Source organism: Macrobrachium nipponense, chromosome 6, assembly GCF_015104395.2.
Source record: "Macrobrachium nipponense isolate FS-2020 chromosome 6, ASM1510439v2, whole genome shotgun sequence".
Taxonomy (NCBI): domain Eukaryota; kingdom Metazoa; phylum Arthropoda; class Malacostraca; order Decapoda; family Palaemonidae; genus Macrobrachium; species Macrobrachium nipponense.
Genome location: NC_061108.1, coordinates 123,048,784 through 123,064,112, shown reverse-complemented (window position 1 = coordinate 123,064,112; position 15,329 = coordinate 123,048,784). Strand labels below are relative to the sequence as shown.

Here is a 15,329-nt window from a genome sequence, read left to right as displayed (position 1 = left end):
CATTAGTGGAGGCTTCACACATACGCCGTTCCATTATTATAAACTGTTTCTATGAATTCTAGTTGTCATAGTAATGCAATAATGATAAAATTGCTTTAATATTTATGTATATATATTTCCAATACATAGCCTAATTTCACCAATTTCAACGTTTTGTGTGTAGTCTTATACCCAGTTTGGAGGGTCAACACATACCGAATGGCAACAGAGAGAGAGAGAGAGAGAGAGAGAGAGAGAGAGAGAGAGAGAAAGGAAGGCGGAGGAACGAAGAAGAAAAGGGATGGCGGTGGATGGGGGGGGGGGGGGGGGAGGGTAGGTGGAGCTTTATACGCGTGTTCGTATCCATTTCTGCATAATGGAGTTTTTGTCTCTTGGTACAAGGACAATTGTCGTTATTCTTTACGATTAGTGATTCACGATACCCTTATAAATTACGGCACTGGGTGTAATTCACTATAGCAAAATCTCGTTCTGTTACGAGTGTTCGTTACAGAAATAGGTATTGCCCAAAAACGTGCTTGCACTGTCTCTGAAACCCATAGTAGACATGCTGCTTAGTTGTCAATCAAGTTTTTATAACCAAGTATTTTTTACAAGCTAGCTATTGAATAAATTTGTATTTTTCTCAGTCAAAACATATGCCCCTGAATGGTAACTTTCCTCTTTTAACGACTTTCTGGTCATTGCAAATTCGGCCCCATAATTTCTTATGGACTGAAAACGATTGCGTTACACTACGGCGATAATCCAGCAGTAAAACATCTTCATATATCCAAAAAGTAAATAATGAAGATATATATGCGCATTACGATTATAACAATTACATGTATAGCTGATAACAATCTGCATGAATAACTGGTAAACTGTTCTGCAATGACAGTTGAGTATAGCAATTATTTACAATAGGTACGAAAGTCAAGATGTCGTGACGTCATAATACAGAACTTAAAAGAACGTTCTAATTCAGAAAAATAATTACTTAAATTTGAGTCAGAGTCGAGTTACTTTTTCAATAACGAATATTTTCAAATTAATCATCATAAATATGTAAAATATTGATGTTTTACTACTTATTTAAAAATTAGCTAAGAGCACGCTTCTCGTCATCTTCTACCAAAACAGCTGTTTACTCCTGGCTTGTTTGTTGGTGAGAAATCGTGTTTCGATTGTTGTGATGAAAGTGCTCCAGCGTCTGTGGGCACAAGTGGTGTGCGGATTTATCACAGGAAATGGTTAGTTTATTGACACAAGCTACTCCGTAAACATCGAGATGGCGTCAATCTTCTAAATACCTCGAGTTGTAAGTAAAAATGTTGAACGCATTTTGGTGAGATTTGCACTACGTTTGAGACCGTTTTCAGTACCCTCTGTTTAAATCTTAAAATTTGGCCTTAATTTCTAACTTTGGAGAAAATACTTACTTCGAAAGGAGAGTAGAGGTCTTTAGCTCCGTTTCTCACCAACAACAAGTCGCGACTGATGCCCATCTCGGGTGTCAGGACGCGTTATAATGTACTTTTTCGGAGGGTGGCAAGCGTTGAATGTAGGTGGCCTGGTTGGCCTGCCGTGGTGATCTACCCTATTCTTGTTGGTGAACTTCACTTCTTTCTGTGTGCAACCTCTTAATAGAAGTTTTCAAAGTTTTTACATCAGGTACTTTACACAGCAAGCTATTCTAGGCTAACACAAATAAGAGTGGTTTGCACCATCAATAGAGGTCACATGCACAAAATACTACATGACAAGCAATCCGACAGTCCTGAACCTGTATGGTTCACGTATCTACTGAACGAGAAATAATAAAACAATAATAGTATTACCGAACCATAGGTATAGAAAACAGTAATATGAGTGGGTTTGTCCAACAAATGGGAAAAGCTCACAAGATGGACCAATCAGTCTGAAAGATTGCCCTAAACAGGGCAATGGCTTCGCCTAAGGTAAGATACATTTTTTTTTTAAACAAAATGAATTTGTCATACTAGTCTATTACCAATGTACTTCATTTCATTCTTCATGTAAGCACTACGTGCACGCATAACTCAACTTTTCACAAAAGGAAAAACTGCTTTTCGTTATCATACCTTCTGTCAAACACTTATGATTTCACTCCCACTTTTTGTACTTCAGGTCCCAAAGTGACGGAAAAGTTCAGGAAAATACAGGTTTCTCATTACCAATACTGTTTCTTTATGAAAGAAAATATTAAAAGCAATGACAAGATTTAAAATAATTATTTTAAAGCTATTAACAAATCAAATAATAGCTGTCTTACAAATAGCTTAAAAATACTTATGTAATTTCACAGTGCGCAAAAAAGCAAAAACACTTATACATTATGAAGAGCGAACCCATAAGTACTTAAAAGTAAAGCATATTGTTTTCTTGCGAAAACCAAAACAAAGACGGAGCAAAAGCTTAGAGTTATACGAAATACCTAGATAACAACCTAAATTTTACTTCTGAAGTAACGTCCGCTCTGTACACCATGATCGTTCACAAGAAATTTCTAAGGAAAATATATTAGTATTTAAAGAATGCTAGTGATCCTCTCTAGTCTCAGACTAATAGTAACGTCTGTCGTATTTTCTTATATGCAATATTTCTCAAATCAATGTTGCATAACTATACTTATCAATATGCTCTTTTTTTCTTATCATTGGTGAGACTCAAGACTTCTGTGACGTTAGACAAGAAAATTCTTGCTTTACGAAAAGCATAAATTCCATTATTTTCATTTATTTTTACGACTATAATTTCTTAATTTTCTGGGCATTTTCTATCGTAAGCCTAGATTATGTTAGTATAACATAAAATCTTTTAGAATTTGTCATAGTTCTGTATCCAAATAAAAGAAAACGATGATCAATTGCAAATGTGATATACCTGTTATGATTCGTCATCGTTACTGATAATTCGCTGTACACATCATAGCTTCTGAATAAACTCCATTATCAGTGTAAAAACACATCCCTTAAATAAATGTGAGCTGTAAATAGAAAAATACTTATTTTATGCTAAAACATCGTTTTTTTTTACCCTGTAGTCAAATAAATGACCATGACTTTCTTCCAAGAAAATTCCAAGAAGCGACTAATTTTCTAAAATTGAAAAACATTGTTACTCCAGGACACTGTTGAGCCCGGAAACAACAAAAGTTCGGTTTCCATGAAATTCTGTTTTACGTTGAACAGATGAAAGCTTAGTAATCCTTTTATTACACGATTTGGTGACCTTTTTTTTTTCCTCTACCACCAAGCTTTAGAGTTTGCTTCTTCCAATCTGTTTTCCTATTACAATTTTCATTCATCTTCGGAATTAAACCTCTCCTCAGTTTTTCTGTCTCGTTTCCTTCACGTCTGAAAAAAAATAAGGGTTTAGGACCCCTCCTCCCTGGCCAGTGCATAAAAAATACCTTGCTTATCTTCCTGATTTGTCATACCCATTCGAACCTTTACGCAAACTGTTTGGTTAGGGTTTATTTATCTTGTGACGAATAGCTCTCTGCCAGAGTTCAAATCATGAGCCTATAAAGCACAGCTATCCTCGATTCTCATACTTTTAGCATAACAGAGAACACCTTTACCCCAGAGAGCAGTTATGGTAAGCCTTTGTCTCAGTACTGAAACTGAAAACACTCAAGTTGTGACGAAAGCTCGATGGAACTTTGGAAACGTGTATTAGTGCAGTGAGATGGTCGTATAACCAATGTTTTCAAACTCTACGGTGTCTATCATTTGCTTTCCTGTCTTGAGTTTGTGTTCCCTTACTTAGGGATACACTCGACCAAATTTCCTCGTTAGTGTCCTTTCTTTTCTTAGGAGCCGCCCATTATTAGGGAAAACGGCTTCATTTTGAGGAAATATGAAATATATGTGTGTATTTACTTAAGTTCGTGTGTGTATTTCGTAATCAACTTCTGAGTACTGCATTAAAAGGACCACGCATAAAAAATACAAATATATTTGTGATAAAGTAATATATTTTATGCATGTACAGCACAGTATTAAGCAGACACACAGACAGAGGTAAATCGTTTTTGTCTGACAACACTGAAAACGAAAAACTGCTGTTTTGCTATTTACCAACCAATCAATCGATTTTGTGTTTCTCATCAGTTCTGTTCTACATAGACAGAGGAAGCTGCCACCGCAGAGTGCCTGAAAAACGCATTGCAGGGACTAAGACCAGACGAGGATGTACTTATCGATATATTGTGCAGAAGAACACACCATCAGAGACAAGAAATAAGGAGAAAATATCAGCTGGAGTACCGAAGGGTAAGCATCTCAAAACGGCATGATGACATGAGCAATGTTTATGCACAGTTATTGCCATCAGGTGTAAAAAAAAAAAATTATAATATATTTCAGAGACAGGTGTAAAAAAAAAATTATAATATATTTCAGAGACAGGAAGACCAAAAATAGCCGTATTGGTAAGACAGATCATAATCACGGCCACGTGTATATAATGAACACTACGCGGTTGCAGAGCATTTTCTGTTAGTGGAGAATGAAAGGCAAACATTGAAGATATTACGGCAGTGGGACAGTTGCTGACTTGCAGTTATCTGTACAACATCGTTTGCGTTAGCATCACATCTGTTAAGGTGGGTTCACACGTGAGAGCCGAACCTTGTATGTGTAACCGAGTTACGCATATACGGTTACAAGGTGTCAAAATGTTGAGGACGAACCGTAAGCACGTAACTTCATTTCAATCCACTGCGATCATCAGTCTGTCTCTGTCCGGGTTGTTTACCGACGATGGCCACCATGCAAGTAGCAGCTGCCGCGTATATTTATATACATTATTTAACGAAGATGAAGCGAAATAAAAGAAGATGGTGGCAATCAAGGTTATATACTAGAAGGGTAGAATACAGTGGTCGGGAATTACTCGCTGACATGAGATTCCAAGAAGTTTCTGGCCACAGTAAAGTCTGTTCTTCGTAATAACTAATAAATTGAAGGACCTCTTCCTCACTCCAATCAGCCATGGTAGACATACACGTACTGACTGACTAAAACAAGGGCCTCTACTATGGACGGCCTTGTTCATAGTCGGTGTTAACAAGTTCAGCAAACTGTTGTTACGCGTGTAATACAGGTCCCGTCCACACATGGCGTGACGTTCAAAGAGACCTCCCTTTGATTCGGCATTCGGGTCCCAAAAACCGACAATTGCCGGGACGGAGGGCGAACGGAGCCTCGAACCTCGCGGGTTCGGGGTTCGGGTTCGAGGAACCGTCCACACTTGCGTTTTTGTTACAAGAATCAGTTACAATACAAGGTTCGGTTCGCACGTGTGTACCCACCTTTATGCTATTAGTACCAGGGGCCTTTCGAATGTACTTAATGCTACAAATGGACATACTGTACAATAATGTACATTATATTCCAAAGTCTCATAGCACTAAATAAACCTGCAGTTTTTAGTACAACGTTCGTCCCTGTGTTCCTAGACTATTATGTTTATCAAATGAAGCGAACTTAACCCTTAAGATACTTAATTTCTAGTTTCTAAAACACAACATTCTTTCAATGTTTTGTTTGAAGGGAAACTGGTGGTCAAGGAAGCTTGAAGTATAGAAGATTTCAAACTTAATTTCTTTGCACATAAAACGAAAATACACACATCCTGAAGTTGCGTAAAATTCATGTTACATTCGTCATTCAATCAACCTCACTTTTTCCCTGACTTGTAATTTCTCAGTGAGATAGTGTTCCACCATTTATTGCAAAGTGAAATGGGATAGTTAAGCAATTGATTTAATCTTCGTGATTTCCTGCAGGATCTCATTGACGACGCGAGGCACAAATTTCGTGGGAAGTTTGGGGAAGTTGTTGTTGCTCTCCTGACCCCAATGCCCGAATATCTTGCACAAGAACTACACCGGGCTCTCAGAGGCAGAAGGCAGGAAGTCTTTCTGGAGGTCTTCTGTTCTTATGACAATACCATCAATAGGTTAGTCGCTGTATGATATTGTTAATTAAGCTGGCCTTATGCCAGTACGGGTTCCAGTTGCTGGGGTAGTCTGTAATTAGTGAATCATAACGTGCTAACATGGGACGCGATTCTTGAAGAGAGAGACTGTATCACTCTGACTCTGAGGTATAGCAACAGTGTTACAAGCAGCGTCTCACCCACTCCGCTTTGTAGGCTATTGATCCTCTCATGTGAATAAGTAGATTTACTCTTTTATCACACAGAGCCATCAAGAAAGCTTACTACGAATCCTATGCCATAACACTGGAATCCGCCATAAGAAGCCAGCATCTGGACGACTTCCAGATGCTTCTAGAATCACTTGTGTCCAACGAAAGAGACGAAGAAGACGCGGCCATACCAGAGTTGCCATTGAGAGTCGCCAGGCAGCTTTATCAAGCGGGTAAGCGAACAGAAATTTAAACCATAGATTTAATCTAAATTAGTGGTATTTTCAGAACAAATAACCTTCTGAAAGTGCAGCCAACGAGCCTGAAGCTTTTCTGATTGTGGCCTGGCAACCTCACCACATGTTTGCAAGGAAGACACTCGATACAGAGAATTAAAGTTTTTGAAATAGTTTCCTGCTAAAGATTTATACTGTGCTTGCTTTAGACTATTCAAATTTATTATTTTCGTTGTTATTATCATCATTATCATTTCAATAACACTTTTCATTAAGTCTTCATGAAATTTGAAAGAAAAGTACTTTGTGATCCCCTAATTATTTCGACCCAAATCATGGGCACCCACAGCATAATATCCAAGAGGAGGCAAATTTTATACACAACACATATATATATATAATATATATATATATATATATATATATATATATATATATATATCCAATCCTGAGCTATCCAGCATCCGGAACCACTCTATTACCTGTCGCTCCCGCTTGGACATCGATGATTTTAAAAATTATTGTATCAGCCAATAAAGATGACGAGCTTTTAACACTGGAATCAATTTTAATCAAAACTAATGTACCGAATTTAAATGCCCAGTCCTCGTCAGTTCAGCTGTTCATAGCCTAACCACTTGTTTGTTTACATAGTTTTGTGTGTGGGTGTTTTTTACTTTATTATTTTTTTTTCTCCCCACTCTGTCCTTCAGTCACCTTCTATTTTTTACTCTGGTAGGTTGTCTCTCCAACCTAGTGTTGTTGTACAATAATTTTTACATTTTAAATGCTTTAGTGTTCAATTTTAAATTTTAAATATACGGTGTTTTATCAGTGACTGAGTCTTGTATGTTTTGTATTTTTATCATTCCCAGCCTTGAAAATGCATCGAAGTGATGTGAAACGTCGGCAATTAGATTATGTACTACGCTAAGACATGCCTTTACCTCTCCACTTGTGATATAATATTATATATATATATATATATATATATATATATATATATATATATATATAATATATATATAGATATATATACATCAAGGTGGAGAGGTAAAGGCATGTCTCAGCGTAGTACATAATTTATTGCCGACGTTTCACATCACTTCGATGCATTTTCAAGGCTGGGAATGATAAAAATACAAACATACAAGACTCGTCACTGATAAAACACCGTATATTTAAAATTTAAAATTGAACACTAAAGCATTTAAAATGTAAAAATTATTGTACAACAACACTAGGTTGGAGAGACAACCTACCAGAGTAAAAAATAGAAGGTGACTGAAGGACAGAGTGGGGAGAAAAAAAAAATAATAAAGTAAAAAAACACCCACACACAAAACTATGTAAACAAACAAGTGGTTAGGCTATGAACAGCTGAACTGACGAGGACTGGGCATTTAAATTCGGTACATTAGTTTTGATTAAAATTGATTCCAGTGTTAAAAGCTCGTCATCTTTATTGGCTGATCCAATAATTTTAAAATCATCGATGTCCAAGCGGGAGCGACAGGTAATAGAGTGGTTCCGGATGCTGGATAGCTCAGGATTGGATAATTTGCATCCTGTTCGGAAACTGACTCCTTTGTGGGCGCAGAAACGGACTTGTAGCAGCCCTCTTCGTGCATCCAACATAAGTATACCCCGATACAATCTGGGACAAGTGTATTGATAAACTATGTTGGACACCAAAGGCGGGCTTAATCTGTCTGTAGCTCTGAAAAGAGATCGGATTGTTAGAGGATTTTTCGGAATTAATTTTAGGTTCAAGGCTGGTAATTCCTTGTTAATTAATTGTAATACTTTCTTTTTGAAGGAACTGTCATGGAGGAAAGGGAACTTAGCATAGATGATTAACTTGGGAACGCTATGTATAGGAGGTGGGGGGTTTATTTTCATGTTTAAAAATTTATTGAGGGTTCTATAAAAGTGCACTGAGGGGAAACAGTTGTTGCTAAAAAAGTTTACTAGAAAATCTATTTCGTTGTGGAAAGAGACCCAACTGGAAGTGAGGACAAAGGCTCTATGAAGGAGGGTGGAGAGGGCATTTAATTTAAAATTAAAATGACATGAGCTATAGAAATTTGTCCCTAAGCCTGTAGCTCATGTAATTTTAATTTTAAATTAAATGCCCTCTCCACCCTCCTTCATAGAGCCTTTGTCCTCACCTCCAGTTGGGTCTCTTTCCACAACGAAATAGATTTTCTAGTAAACTTTTTTAGCAACAACTGTTTCCCCTCAGTGCACTTTTATAGAACCCTCAATAAATTTTTAAACATGAAAATAAACCCCCCACCTCCTATACATAGCGTTCCCAAGTTAATCATCTATGCTAAGTTCCCTTTCCTCCATGACGTTCCTTCAAAAAGAAAGTATTACAATTAATTAACAAGGAATTACCAGCCTTGAACCTAAAATTAATTCCGAAAAATCCTCTAACAATCCGATCTCTTTTCAAGAGCTACAGACAGATTAAGCCCCGCCTTTGGTGGGTCCAACATAGTTTATCAATACACTTGGTCCCAGATGTAATCTGGGGTACTTATGTTGGATGCACGAAGAGGCTGCTACAGTCCGTTTCTGCGCCCACAAAGGAGTCAGTTTTCCGAACAGGATGCAAATTATCCAATCCTGAGCTATCCAGCATCCGGAACCACTCTATTACCTGTCGCTCCCGCTTGGACATCGATGATTTTAAAATTATTGGATCAGCCAATAAAGATGACGAGCTTTTAACACTGGAATCAATTTTAATCAAAACTAATGTACCGAATTTAAATGCCCAGTCCTCGTCAGTTCAGCTGTTCATAGCCTAACCACTTGTTTGTTTACATAGTTTTGTGTGTGGGTGTTTTTTTACTTTATTATTTTTTTTTTTCTCCCCACTCTGTCCTTCAGTCACCTTCTATTTTTTACTCTGGTAGGTTGTCTCTCCAACCTAGTGTTGTTGTACAATAATTTTTTTTACATTTTAAATGCTTTAGTGTTCAATTTTAAATTTTAAATATACGGTGTTTTATCAGTGACGAGTCTTGTATGTTTGTATTTTTTTATCATTCCCAGCCTTGAAATGCATCGAAGTGATGTGAAAAGAAACGTCGGCAATAAATTATGTACTACGCTGACGACATGCCTTTCACCTCTCCACCTTGTGATATCTGTAGGGCTTGAGTCTCCTTACTAGTCTTCTATATATATATATATATATATATATATATATATATATATATATAATGATATATGTGTGTATATAATATATATATATATATATATATGTGTGTGTGTGTGTGTGTGTGTGTGTGTGTGTGCAGTGGTACTACGATGCCAATAATTTAAATGAGCAAGATGCAATAAAGAAAAAAAATTACAAAGTTACATTGACTCTTGTTCAATAGTTCCATATACTGTTTCAGCTGAATTCAAAATATTTCTGGAAAGAACAAATATTATGCAATACATAATGATATCTTTAACTTACTTAAACTGAAAGAATATATTGTAAAATGGAAGGAAAACAAAGTGATGTAGTTAAATGTAATAAATAATATATATATATATATATATATATATATATATATATATATATATATATTATGTTTTTTTCAGGATTTCAGGGCATGGGGAGCAAGTGACCCCTCTTGCCCCTATGTGCGGGCGCCCATGACCCCAATGATTGTGGCGTGTTATAAATTGTATTCATGGCATTACACTGTGGCTACAGTGAAGTGTAACAATTAGAATTTTGACCATAACTTTATAGATAGCATTATTGCATAGGGGGCCAGTGGCAGAACAGACATAACACACGCAATTACCTTGAAGTCGGCTTCTAAGTGGGCATTGAATGTCTTTCCTACAATGGAAGTCACGCAAAGCCGTTGGTCTCGTTGCTGAATAACGACTGGTTCCATGCAACGTATAAACACCATACAAACACACAAACAAACAAATACATTGGATACAACCTAATGATACATAATGTACTTGTGTGCGTTTTATAGTGATTAGCAATGATTGGCAAGCGGTCTCAGTTTTTTTTATTGTGGAATGGAGTGAGCCTAATTATGAATCATGTACAGACTAATTAATGTCTGAGAGGAGAAGCTCAATTTGAACTTTGGGATCTCATTCTGAACATAGTTCTAATTGGGCTACCTAGTATAAAAGAAGGGATTTTGAATTTCTTTACATTTCCTTAAAATGTTAGAAAGAATTCTAGACTCATGAAATCTCTCAGTTCTCATGGCTGCGTTGTGGATGCTCTAGCGTGAACTATAGTAGGTGTAGGTGTCAGGATGCTATATTTGAGACCGCCTCAGTGGCGTGATTGGTATGGTCTTTGCTTGGCACTTGGGTGACCGCGAGTTCGATTCTCGGTCATTCCCATTGAGGGGTCAGAGATGTGTATTTCTGGTGATATAAGTTCACTCTCGACGTGGTTCGGAAGTCACGCAAAGCCGTTGGTCCCGTTGCTGAATAACCTTTGGTTCCATGCAGCGTAAAAACACTTTACAAACAAAATAAAAGGATGCTATATTTATAACCATTTTTCAAGTCACACCTTGAAACAGGTACATTTAACTCTGCATTGCCTCGTTTGCAGTTGGAGGAGCAGAGCCAGACAAGGGTGAACTGAGGCGCATCTTCACAACGTATTCTTACCAGACGCTGAGGGACATTTTCCAGATGTACTGCGAAGTGGCTGGAAAGCAATTGGAGGATGTCCTGAGAGGAAAGGCGGATTCGGACGAGTTCTTTGAGGGATTATTGACAGCCTGTAAGTAAGCGTTTCTTTTGTTTTCCTGTATGAAGCCATAGTAGGCTTGTTTGTTCGTTTGCTTGTTGTTTTTACATTGCATGGAACCAGTGATTATTCAGGAACGGGACCAACGGCTTTACGTGACTTCCGAACCACGTCCAGAAATACACATCTCTCACCCCTCAATGGAATGGCCGAGAATCGAACTCGCGGCCACCGAGGTGGTACGCCAACACCATACCGACCACGCCACCGAGGCGCTAGCCATAGTAGGTCTAACTTCCCAAATATGCGTTGCACTATTTACCACTACGTATCTTGTGTGCTTCCTAAATATGAGGCTCGCTGTTTCCAATACCCCACACCTCTCTGCCCTGTACATTCTAGGTCTTTCTCTCCTCCCTTTCCAAACCCCCGCCCCTAATACCTCGGAATTATACTTAATTTCACCAACCCACAATCTTCCATTCCTTCCACGTGATCAAATCATCTCAAAACACTCTGAGCCACCTTTCACCTACTCTATCTGGTTATCCAACTGAAAGGTATATATTTCCAATGATTATCATACAGAAGAGTAGTTGAATCTTCCTTGACTGAGAGCCTGTTATCTTTTGCTTATTACTTGCAAGTACAACCAAGTGGCCTTAGCCTCGGCATTTTGTTATTTCACACTTGAATGATTTATTTATATTTGAGTAGAATAAACTGACTGACTTTGGTTTGTGTTATTTAGTTACTTGTGTGATAATGAACTTGTGAAAATTAATTTGACACTAATGTACTTATGACGTGCACCTTTTTAGTTCCAAGTCTGTCACTTGTATAATCGAATTCAATGTTGTGAGTGAAGAAAGCGATTGATAAATTTAGATTCCTAATTATGTTTATGTTCATTTATTCTAAATGATGGCAACATTCTAGTTTTCTCCTGATAAACTTTAAAACAGTTCTCATGTGGTATCTTGTCAATAAAGGAAATCTGTTTCACTTTATTCTTCGAGTTTGTACAGCTGAAATACTTCCCATATTCATTATATATTCCAGTCTCGCATTCTCCTGAATTACAGGCTCATGCATCGCAAATACTTCGGTTTCTTTCTTTCCAGGTTGTTCATTCAAGAATTCAGTTAATTCAATTCAGTTCTTCTGTTTCTTACTCTTGAAAAACTATAATTTCTTTACAAATTATTCAAGCTCTTTATCCTGGAAAATTAAACATTCTTTCCAGATTATTCGATCCAAAACCCAACCGCTTTCTTTGCACGGGAATTCCGCTCTTCCATGGAAGGCCTGGGGACCAGAGACCGACAGTTGATCAGACTGGTCGTAACTAGGAGTCAGGTGGACATGAAAGCAATAAAAAATGAATACAAGAGGATATTCAACCGAAGTCTGAAGAAAGACATAAAGGTGAGTGTGCCATCATTGACAGGTTCTCGTGAACAGCGAGCTATAGTATATTCACATCAGTCGTGCATTTGATGTCTAGGCCCGTCCCTTACGACGCTCCTGATTGGCTGTTGATAAGCCAACCACAAGGCAGGAAACTCTCAGTCTCTCTCGAGAGTCCACGTGGGTAGGATCTATGTTCCACCTTTCCTGAGGGATACATCTTTCAGGAGAGGTGGAACATACATCCTGCATATGTGAACTCTCTCGAGAGACCGAGAGTTTCCAGCCCTGTGATTGGCTTATCAACGGCCAATCAGGAGCGTCGTAAGGGACTGGCCTAGACATCAAATGCACGGTTGATGTGAATCTACTATAGTACTACTTCCTGGCTTCAGAAGCCAAGTCAGAGGCTCAGACTACTTCTTGAAGTACCTGTTGCAATTAAACTGTCTGCATTTCTAAAACACCTGTTTACTATTCACTGATTTTCTTTGTTCATCTCACTGCTAAACTGGTACAAATCACCCAGTATTGGTTAAGAAGTTAAAGCAGGTAGGCTAAGAGACTTGCAGATCACACATGACTCACTGGAAAGTAGTGCTTTTGTAGTAGAACCAACAACTAGACTTAGTTAAGAAACATCTATTTCGCTCGCTGAATACACTTGGAACTGTCTATCTTAAAGAGGATTTTGCCTCAGAAGTTGATAAGGTAGAGGTTAGATAACAATAGTGAGTTGTGATGTTGGTTAACCAGAGTTTGGTAGTACTTTGGAAGACTTAAAAAAGTTCATTCTACACCCTCGTTTCAAATGATTTATTGAGGAGTTGGGGGAATTTCTTATGATTTTTACTGTCGACATTAGCATCTGTATCCGAACCTAATCCTTACTCATTAAAAACCTTAGATTACTCCCGTAATCAGTTTGACAGATGCTAATTGTATATAAATGATTATTCCAGGGTGACACTCTTGGCAGCTATCGAAGGATTTTGCTGGCTTTGGTGGACTCTTAGAGGAGATAGCATCGATAAGTGTTACATTCGAGCACGAAGACGAACAGGTGATGTTTTAAAGTTAAAGGCTACGTGGCATTATTTTTACAGTGGTCAGCTGCTGCAGATAGAAAGCCTCTTAAATATTAGGCGCAGGTTGCCACAGAACCCCTCCAAATAATTACCTTTCCATATTTGTATTATAGCGCTACAGTGTGTATAAAATTCGAGGTGAACAACAAAAATTCAAAATCAAGTAAGATAAAGAAAAAAAAGTGATATTTTACAGGATGTTAGATATTGGTCTCACCAATTGTAGGTTTTACCAAAACATATAGAACCTCATTTTAATGATTAACGACTAACATCATAGCAGTAGGGGGGATGGGGGCCGGCACTGTAATGTAATTTTTGTAGTTTTGACAACTTCAGTAAAGGTAGTCTTGAAATGCTTATATAGCCAACTGCGTCGTAAACATGGACAAGATGAACCTCTTCTGCAAGTTGCCTAACATGATCTTAACCACCAGAGAAGATTGCATGAGGATTAAAACCTCTGAAGGACTGTATCACCTTTGTATGCTTTCCAACATAAGGAATTTGATGTCCATGTCTATTATGGCTTACGATTAGGAAAGATCAAGGACGCGTGATGGGTTTCGTCAGGGAGCAGCTTAGTGTACTTTAGAGGTACAACTCACTAACGTGGATGATGACTCATCTAACTTGATTATGACTAGGCCAGATGGAATAATATTCCGAACTGATTCTGTCTCTTTCTTCAAATAAACTTTTCCTTTTTTTCAAGCATTATGCGTGTTAGGACTTGATACTGGATAGTGATGTGACTTCGTTTTTCTCTGTAGTAAGTCCCCTTTTTTCCGTTTATATAGTCTTATAGGCTTATGTTATTTGCGCTTGATGTATTTTTCTTTGTAGGCCCATGCACTTGCAAGAACAGAAGAGATTACTGTCCACTTTGTTTATTTTGTATTGTCTCTTTGTGGACAAATTTGTACTATTAACTGTATATTTTTTGTCAAAGAATTAACTAACTAACTATATACTGACTGCAGGGCTGACCTAGTCTTAGCGCTTTCAGGAGTAGCCTAGTACTACAGCACCTGCGATCCATGCAACTTACAGCTCTTATGAGACGTGCTAGAGGAGAAGAAACAGTGTTCTTGACAAGTTCTTTGGTCTTCCAGCTCATGTCTGTCGCCTGTCCTCTCCCACTGCTTCTTCTCGTATGAATTCAGCACTCCATGTTGTGGATTCTAATATCATCTACATCATCAACAGCCAGGGGAAACTGTTTCTCTCTCACCCGCTACCTAATCTCTTCACCTACAAACACTGGTAGCTCTCTCGCCCTGGCTAGCATCAGAGTTGGTAGCTTATATTATAGATGACAAGCCTGTTCACACTGATGAGAGAACATAAAATTGTAGACAACTTTTCTGGATTGAATTCATTATTATCATCTCTAACCCCCATGCAGCATAAGGACCTCTGTATATTTTCTGTGCTTTCACTTTCATGAATCCCCTACTCATCTCCGGCCTCAAGTCTCATAGTCTTTATCGAGGTAGGTCTAGGTCTTCCATGGACCTCCTCTGGTGCCAAGAGGGATCCCAGCTTACACGTGAGACTTCTGTAATTTCCTGTATTGTATCATTTCTTATTCTAATTCTACAGAAACGACAAAATTATGTACGCAATAAACGGATCATTAAAACGAATTCTGTTGCTATTTTATGCTTCTTAATAAAAATATATT

At 37.9% G+C, this 15,329-nt stretch overlaps 2 protein-coding genes across 8 annotated transcripts in view; one reads left to right on the top strand and one right to left on the bottom strand.

The window, feature by feature from the left end:
• Positions 1 to 2,197, bottom strand: part of LOC135216098 (FYVE and coiled-coil domain-containing protein 1-like) — a 78,596-nt gene extending 76,399 nt beyond the window's left edge. Inside the window, exon 1 of one of the 3 annotated variants that reach the window (XM_064251127.1) lies at positions 2,085 to 2,197. The gene's annotated coding sequence lies outside the window, so the exon portion shown is untranslated. The remainder of the gene's footprint in view (positions 1 to 2,084) is intronic. The other 2 variants (XM_064251126.1, XM_064251128.1) reach the window with 2 other exon arrangements.
• LOC135216101 (annexin B11-like) lies at positions 1,787 to 15,291 on the top strand. 5 transcript variants are annotated; one of them, XM_064251136.1, is made up of 8 exons: positions 1,792 to 1,940; positions 4,134 to 4,280; positions 5,798 to 5,970; positions 6,216 to 6,394; positions 11,004 to 11,177; positions 12,391 to 12,572; positions 13,517 to 13,617; positions 14,758 to 15,291. In XM_064251136.1, the coding sequence occupies exons 1-7, from the start codon at positions 1,926 to 1,928 to the stop codon at positions 13,568 to 13,570; spliced, it is 924 nt and encodes a 307-aa protein (XP_064107206.1). In that variant the 5' UTR covers positions 1,792 to 1,925; the 3' UTR covers positions 13,571 to 13,617; positions 14,758 to 15,291. The 5 variants fall into 5 exon arrangements, with proteins under 5 accessions (XP_064107210.1, XP_064107206.1, XP_064107207.1 ...); XM_064251137.1 differs by lacking the exon at positions 13,517 to 13,617; XM_064251135.1 differs by having other exon boundaries at positions 13,517 to 15,291.
• The last annotated feature ends 38 nt before the right edge of the window (positions 15,292 to 15,329 follow it).